Source organism: Microtus ochrogaster, chromosome 6 (assembly GCF_000317375.1).
Source record: "Microtus ochrogaster isolate Prairie Vole_2 chromosome 6, MicOch1.0, whole genome shotgun sequence".
NCBI lineage: Eukaryota > Metazoa > Chordata > Mammalia > Rodentia > Cricetidae > Microtus > Microtus ochrogaster.
Window position 1 is genome coordinate 25,662,756 of NC_022013.1, and position 7,805 is coordinate 25,670,560.

Consider the following 7,805-nt stretch of genomic DNA (forward strand, 5'->3'; position numbering starts at 1 on the left):
GGTCTCACCCTCCCTAGCTATGGCTCTGGAATGGTTTGAAAGAAAATGGCCCCCCAAAGGGAGTGGCACTGTTAGGAGGTGTGGCCTCCTTGGAAGAAGTGTGTCCCTGGGGAGTGGGCTTTGAGGTCTCTTCTGCTCAAGCTTTCCTCAGCACGACTGTCAGTTAACTTCCTGCTGCCTTCTGGTCAAGATGTAGCCAGCTCCATGTCTGCCAGCATACTGTCATGCTCCCCATCACGATGATAATGAACTGAACCTCTGAAACGGTAAGCCGCCACCTCAGTAAATGTTTTCTTTGTAAGAGTTGCCATGGTCATGGTGTCTTTTCACGGCAATAAAAAACCCTAACTAAGACAAGCTCATTAATTGTACTGAACCCCAACACTTTCCCCTTCAAGCAACTACCACAGATGGGTCCCTAGAAGTCACTGCTGGTGCATGAAAGGGGATTGGCTCAAAGCACCAATACCTCTTCAGAAATAGGGGCCAGGACACAGGATTTCAGAGGCTGCTCAACCAGGGGTAGTAACATGCTCAGAATCCAGTCTGTCCTTGTGGAGCTCAGAGCCCTCCAGATCTGACCTCCAGGGAGCACTATCCAAACTGGAGAGGGAGACTTGGTTCTGAGGAAACACCAGCACCAGACATGACCAGATAGAGATCTTAGATTCTCAACCCCTCATTTTCCTCAAGATGGGCCTCACACAAGCCCCTCCCTCATAGGGTTTATAGTTGGTGCTTTAGGTAAAGTACTTGAGGGCAGCTCTTGCCACGTAGCAACTAACCAGGAAGTGGTGGAGGTTGCTATGGTCGATTAGGGGTGATAGTTAAGTCCTAAGTAAGTCTGACCAGGCCCCAAACATGGACCTTCCTAACAAACTAGGGTACTTCTGGGATAAGGTCACAATCAAGGGAATAAAAACTGTGACCTAGGAGCAGACAGGAGTGGCAGAAAGCCAGGCACACAGAGCTGCCGTGGCCACATTTCCAATTATCAGCGGGGCCTCTGATCCTGCTACGGGGCACTCATCCCTTGGAGGTCTCTGGAGGAGACAGATCCTGGCAGCTAAGAAAGGGCTGGAAAGGGACACAAAGGAAAGCTCTCCTCTGGAGGTACCTTGTCTTTGAGTGGCCGGCCCAGCCCCCACCTGCCCGCCACCAGCCCGCTGTGGCCTGCCCTGGCATAGCTCTGGGGGGCTCAGTGCCAAGCCCTGAGCTTTCCCCCCACCATGTCCTTTCACGGCTTCCAAAATAACTCTTTGCTCACTGCCCAAGTTTGGCTTCTCGGCTGTTTTTCTCCTCCTGGGACCTGTTCTCCCTTGTCTGAAGGGCAGCAGGGGAGCCCTGAATTATTGTTAGAAATTGTGGCTCTCCTTTTCCTTAGTGAGTGCAAAGGGGCTCCTACCATTCTGAGTCCCTAAGTCAATAAGCCCGTTCAGTTTGGCTAACAGGAGTTATTTCCAGGAGAGGGGGGGGTGGCAAGTGTTCCCCCACCTCCTATTCTTGCACCTTCCCAAGGTGACCAAAGCCCCAGAAGGACTCTCTGTCCTTGGCCCTGCTCCCAGTAGAACCAGTTACTGGCCTAAGGTCATACAGTCCAACATGGATGAGCAAAGAGGAGGCTCCCCCACGCCCTTCCAAGCAGGCTCAGCGCAGGAACCGAGCCTAGGCTTCAGCACCCCACCACCTTCCTCAGGCCATACTCAAGAAAATGTATTCCACTTCTGAGGAGAACGCTGGCTCTCCGGGCAGCCTGACCTGAGAGCGCAGACTCTTCCCCTTTGGAGAGTCTCCCATCAGGTAGACTTGGCTGCTGCCCCTCCAGGCTGTGCACAGGGTGACTTCCTCCATCACCCAGCCCAGAGCCCAGGAGCAGCTCAGCTCCTTGGAAGCCCGGTTCCCTGAAGGTCAGCGAAGGGGGTTTAGTGAAGGAAGAAGGTGGTGGAAAGGAGGAACCCTCTGAAGGGCCCCAAAAGATGGAGCTCTTGGATCACAACCATCCCCCTCTCTGGGCCTCGTGGGGCACTTGTAGCTAAAGTGCTGAGAGAAACAGAAACATCGCAGTCAATGTTCCTTAAGTGTCAGTACTATGAAAAGTGCCACCCGCGCTCCCCGTCCCCTTTGCTCCTCCGGACCTCCCTTCTAGATAGACACAAGTAGTGTTTCCATTTTAGGCTAAGAAATTGAAACTTTGGGCCTGGGGTGAGCTCCCCCCGCCCAACGTCAGGGTTGCCTTTGGCGGTCTCCAGAGCCTGGCATCCTACCAACAATACCCAGGGACACCCAAGTGGAGCCTGTCTCCTGTGCGCTGTCCATCGTTTGTCACCTGTGGGCCTGGGCCAGTGCAGGAAGCAAGCCGTGGCATAAGGGACCATCCAGAGCGAGAGCTCACGGGAGGGGGAAGGTGGTGGTGCCGGGCGGGCTGGGGGCCAATTCTCTGTGAGCCAGGCTTTCTTCTCCGCCAGTGCCCCACCCAGCCGCGCCCGTGCCCACTGCTGCCAGAGCCCAGAGGTTTCCTTTTTCTTTTTGCCTAAGGCTGTCTCCTGCCTTTCCTTTGAACTGGGGTGTCAGCTCCCCCCCCCCCACAGTCACTCTCCCCCAGCAACCCCCCAGGCTCCTTCAACAAGGGAGGGCCCTGGGGATACCACTTCCTGGAATTACTCCACCCCTCCTTTGCTCTCTCCTCTCCGCATTGGTCTGGGTGCTGTCTGGCTCTCCCCCTCCCTCCCTGATTTCCCACCCACTGCCAAGCCCTCTCACCGAGCTCACCCTGTTCCACACCGGCGGTAGCGGAGGACCCTGGGTTTCTCTGCCTCTCCTTTTCTACTTTGCAGCCAAATGTGGAGCACAGAAATCCAGAGAACCCCGGGGAGTTAGCTAGGGTCTCCCACCCACAGAGGGATTCGAGGTTGGAACTTGCGTCCCTGGGCTTCCCAGCGGAAGTATGTCGGCTCAGAGTCTGCTGGAGAGGCAGCAGAGGCTTGACCAGGAAGGGAGCCTGGGAGATGAGGAAGAGAGCTGACAGTAATACCCCAACACACGCTCCCCGGGTCCAATGCTCCCCGACTGAGGCCACATGGTCTTCTGCTTGCTCACTGGACAGTCCTCTGGGGACCCTGCCGGGCAAGCTGGAGACAGGCTGGGCTCTTCCCATTGCATGAAGCCAAGACTGTACCAGCAACGAAGGGGCAGCAGTGAAGCGGCAGCAGTGAAGCTGTCCTGGGTCCTTGCCAGGACTCTCCTGCCACAGCCCTTAACACACAGAGAGACTTGCCCTACAGCTCTCATAGAAGGCTGCTTCTCCCCTTTCCAGTGCTAGCCCAGGGCCTCCTCCTCCAGGAAGCCTTCCAAGAAAACTCTCTCCTGACTCCGGTTCCCTAATGTCAACACTAACTCTGTTCTTTCCACCCTACAGACCCTTTACCAAACCCACTACAGACGCTACCTCAGTGAATCCACACAAGTATTAGCTTTACTTATAGATGGGGAAACCAAGTCACAGAGATGCCAATAAACCCACTCAGGCTCACCTAGCACAGCCTTTTACACCAATGCCCATCCTGAACCCTTCTGTTCTGTTCTTCCAATACCCTGCCTCCATCTGTATGGCTGCAGACATAGCCAGGCAGTGGTGAGGAATGCTAATTACCCTGAATCTACCTACACACAAGTGTGTGCACACACACCCTCACACACACACAAGCATGCTCATGCACACACATGCACACCTGACCTTTCACACAAATCCTGTAGTTATCACGGCAGGCTTGAAGGGAGCGAATTCCCAGAGAGCAGTGAGCAGCCGGGCACAGAGCGAAAGCCATGGCAGCAGTGAGGAAAGAAGTGGGTACTTAGGGGCAACCACCATGTCGGAGTCTGAGTGTTTACAGCCAGAGCTATAACCATGTTTCTAGAACACTCTCCCCAACACTTCTCAGCACTGGGGGGACTCCAAGAAAATCCCCAGATTCCCCTACTCAGGCTCTGTTTGCTTAGCAAGCATTTGCTGCATGTGTGTTTCTGTGTTCCTATGTGCTGGGTAGCACAGGGACACTTCTCATTCACAACACCACAAACTGCAGTGCCCTAGAGCCAGGGGCTCCATCCTCCCCTCCATCCCTTTCCATAAGGCGCCTCGTGCAGGAAGACACACAAAATCCAGCACATTTCACTGAGTCTCTCGCTCCATTGAGGGTGTGGGGAGCCCTTCTAAAGACATCTGAAGAACTGTGTATAAATGACTCCTAACTTTGATCAGACAGGGCTGGCACTGGGCCCCAGAGTGCTCATGAGTTTTGGACTTGTGTATCAAATAAATAGAAATAAAGGCTTTCTGATCTCCCCTGAAATTGGAATGGAAGGAGGTGGAGGCAGCCACTTCATGACAAGTACAGGCTAGGAAGGAATCGAACTGTCTTGGGGTGGAAAGCAGATATCAAGTCATTTATACTGAGATTCTTTCAAGGAAGCCATTAGAGGAACCAGCGGTGTCTTCTATGGCCCACAGGCAAGTCCTAAGACTGCCAAGAAGGGAAGGAACCCCAAGATACCCCTGGCCTGGCTCCTCGAGGTTCCTCTCTCCCTACCTTCCAATGCCTTGGCAGAGCCTGGGGGGAGCTCAGAACAATAATATATTTGATGCATAGGCCTGAAGACCCTGATTCCTAACCCCAGAAGCCATGCAAATGAGTGGCCATGGAGGTGGGCACTTGTGATTCCAGTGTGGAGCAGCGAAGACAGATCCCTGGGACTACCCGGCCAGCCAGCCCAGATCACTCAGTGAGTGCCAGGTTAGTAAGGCACTGTCTCCGAAAGACATGCAGACAGCTCCTGGAAAGTGATGCCTAGGTTGACCCTTGACCTCCACACACATTGCACATGTACCTGCATACACATGTACACTGACACAGATCCAAACACACACACACACACACACACACACACACACGATATGCAAAATGTCCTTGCAGTTCTCCTAAGGAAGCAAAGAAGGAAGGCTTCATCTCTGAGCCCTGCAGACAGCAGATGCCCCTCCTCCATCACCCACCTGGGACCCCTGCACAGCCAAGGCCAGAGAGACAGTCCGCTCCACCTCCCTCCAACACCACAGATATTGCCAAACAATTCCCTACATCACCACTGGACCCAGCACATCCTTTTCTGCCCTCAGACACACTCTTAAGCCTTAGAATAAAAGAATTTCCTTAACACCTAGGAGGGCTCAGGAAGCGCTCAGAAACCCTCACCTCCTCTAACCCAAAGATGCCTCACATCAGAGGGTACCAGGTCAGAGTGCCAGGGAGCTGCTGTCAGTGTGGACGGTCAGACACTTAGATTCCCAAAGTGAAACTCTTTACCTCTACCCCCAAGTCTTGCCAGGAAGAGGCCCACAGATTAATCGAGAATATCTTGCATACTGGAAGGTGGCCTGACCTGCCAGCCTCTGGAAGGGCCTGTATCCTCTGCTCCTTTCACACAGGCAAGGGGTCTCTCTTCTGCTGTCCCAAAAGAAGGCTCAATAGAAGTTATTTCTAAACTCCTTTTGGTCATCAGCCCTGTCTTCCAACAAGACAATGGCACAGTTATCTAATATGTAAAACTGATAGAAATGGGGGCTTCTGGAGGGCACTTCAGGAGTGGGCCAGAGCCCCTGTACTCTGGTGCTGGGGTACCCTCCGCTCTGCTATGGATTCCTATGCTCACCTCTCCCTTCACCCCCTAGGCTGGACAGGACTTGGTTTGCCCTTTTGAATCAGGGGTACTTTTCATTCCTCACTCCCTTGAGCACACAACTGTGTCTTTTGGAGTGAGAGAGTATCCAAAGGGGGCTGTAGAGATAGGAAAAAAAGCCTCATAGGGGCTCACAGGATCCCCACACTCACCAGGACACTGCTGATCTCAGTGCACCCTGGCCACTTGCTGAGACTTTTGGTACAAGCCCAACTCCCTCTTCCTTGGCACTCATCAGTTCTAGGACCCCAAAGATGAGAGAGCCTCTCCCAGGCCTGAGAGAGCTCTCAGAATCCTACCCAGGCTTTTCCACCTGTTTGCCTTCCTCCGAGGGAAAACAGGAAAGGCCAGAGGTTTCCTCCTTTGGGAACAGGGGTGGAAGCCAGGTGGTCTGGGATGTGCCCCCACTCCCTCCTGCCCAGGTAGGGAGCAGCTACAGCCTCTGGTTCTTTGATTCTGAGACAGCTACCCCCAATAGGGTCCCCTTCATAGATCACCTCACCGCAACACAGACTCTAAAAATGTTTCTCTGGTTTTCAGTCTCAGAGCCTGCCCACAAATTAGTGTCTCTAACTCAGCCTCCGGGGACATGACTTCAGGGAGGCCTGGGGAGGGGGCAGGAGACCTCCACACAAGAAGATAGTTCCGACAGAATCCCTTTCTAAAGAGAGCTGGTGTCAGGGACCCCTCAAGAAGGCCACCTGCCTCAGTGGGACAGTCTTGCCCTGGTAGAGGAACCTGTTTCCACTCTACTGGGGCACACTCCCCTCTCTTCACACTTACGCCTTCATCAACCCTCCTGGACACTCTTCTGCTGGGGAAGACAGCTAAGGAAGAGACTCCCCTGCCCCGTGTTCCCGATTTTCTTGCTCAGAATTCACAGCCCACTTTGCCAGGCCTGGATTCCAACACTGAGCCTATGAGGGTGGGGAGCACCTGGGAAAGAGCAGAGAGGCTCGGGCTCACTCCTTGCCTTGCCCTTAGTTTCCTAAGGACTCTCCTCTGCTCCCCAGTCCTTCAGTCTTAGACTTGGAAGGGAAAGAACCCTCCTGGGATGCTCTTGTCCCAGGGCACCAAACCGTGTTTGTGGGGTAGGCAGCCATCAGGAATAGCAGGAACAAGCAGGTGAGTACTCACAGGTAAGCCGTCAGGGGGTCCAGGTCCCCTGGCACCACTGAAAGCCCAAGCTCGGAGCAGTCAGCTGACAGCATGATGCCGTCCTCCTGGCAATGGCAGGGAGCAGGACAGGCGGGACGCCCTGGGCCAGGCTGGGGGTCGCTGCCTGCAAGCACCGAGGCGCACAGCACAGCGCAAAGCCACAGCGTCAGGAGTCTCAGCGAGCTGTGCATCTCGGCGGAGGGTGGCGGGGGCACCTGGCGGGCGCTCGGGCGGGCGGGAGCGCAGAGCAGTGAGCGCGCTGCTCACCTCCTGGTCCCGGGCGGGCCCGAGGGCTGCGCCGTCGGTGGGACCGCCCTCGCTCTACTTGGCTTGGGTGAGGCGGCGGCAGCGGCGGCGGGACGGTGCAGTCAGAGAGGGGCAGGCATTGTTGAGTGATCTTCGTTATTCAGTTTCACAGGCTGGGCTTGGCAAGGGAGGGAGACACGGGAGGGGGGGTGGGAGGAGGAGTCAAGGAAACTTTCTACGCGGTGACTCGCTCCCCTTCCCTCCTTCCTTCTGGGCTGGCAGGATTTCATCCAGGGGGTTGGGGGAGACGAAGAAACCGAAGAAACCCAAAGCTAGAACCAGTCAGCACATAGGAGACTAACACTTGTTTGGAAAGGGTGACCCAGAGTCCCCCTACCCCCCCGGGCTCAACTGTGAGGTAAAATTCCTCTTGACTTTGGGAACAACCATGGGCTCTCAAGGGACTAGAGAAGGCCTTCAGGAAAAGACCTCTGAGTTCCACAGACACCAATACCACTACTAGATTTTATGTTGAAGGGAAGAGAGACCCGAGAGAAAGAGATGTTCGAGGTCACACGACTGATGGGGACAGCCTGGGAACTAGCGCTCAGGTCATTCCTCTGCATCCTAACCTGACCAGGGGAGGAAGGAGGTCCTAAGCCGAATGGTTC

The 7,805-nt window shown here is 54.7% G+C and overlaps 1 protein-coding gene across 1 annotated transcript in view; it reads right to left on the minus strand.

Annotated features, from left to right (window-relative positions):
- Lgr6 (leucine rich repeat containing G protein-coupled receptor 6) overlaps positions 1-7,275 on the minus strand; it is a 115,513-nt gene extending 108,238 nt beyond the window's left edge. The window contains exon 1 of the mRNA XM_005348389.2: positions 6,868-7,275. Coding sequence (XP_005348446.1) covers positions 6,868-7,079 — 212 coding nt within the window. The 5' untranslated portion in view covers positions 7,080-7,275. The remainder of the gene's footprint in view (positions 1-6,867) is intronic.
- Between the last annotated feature and the right edge of the window lie 530 nt (positions 7,276-7,805).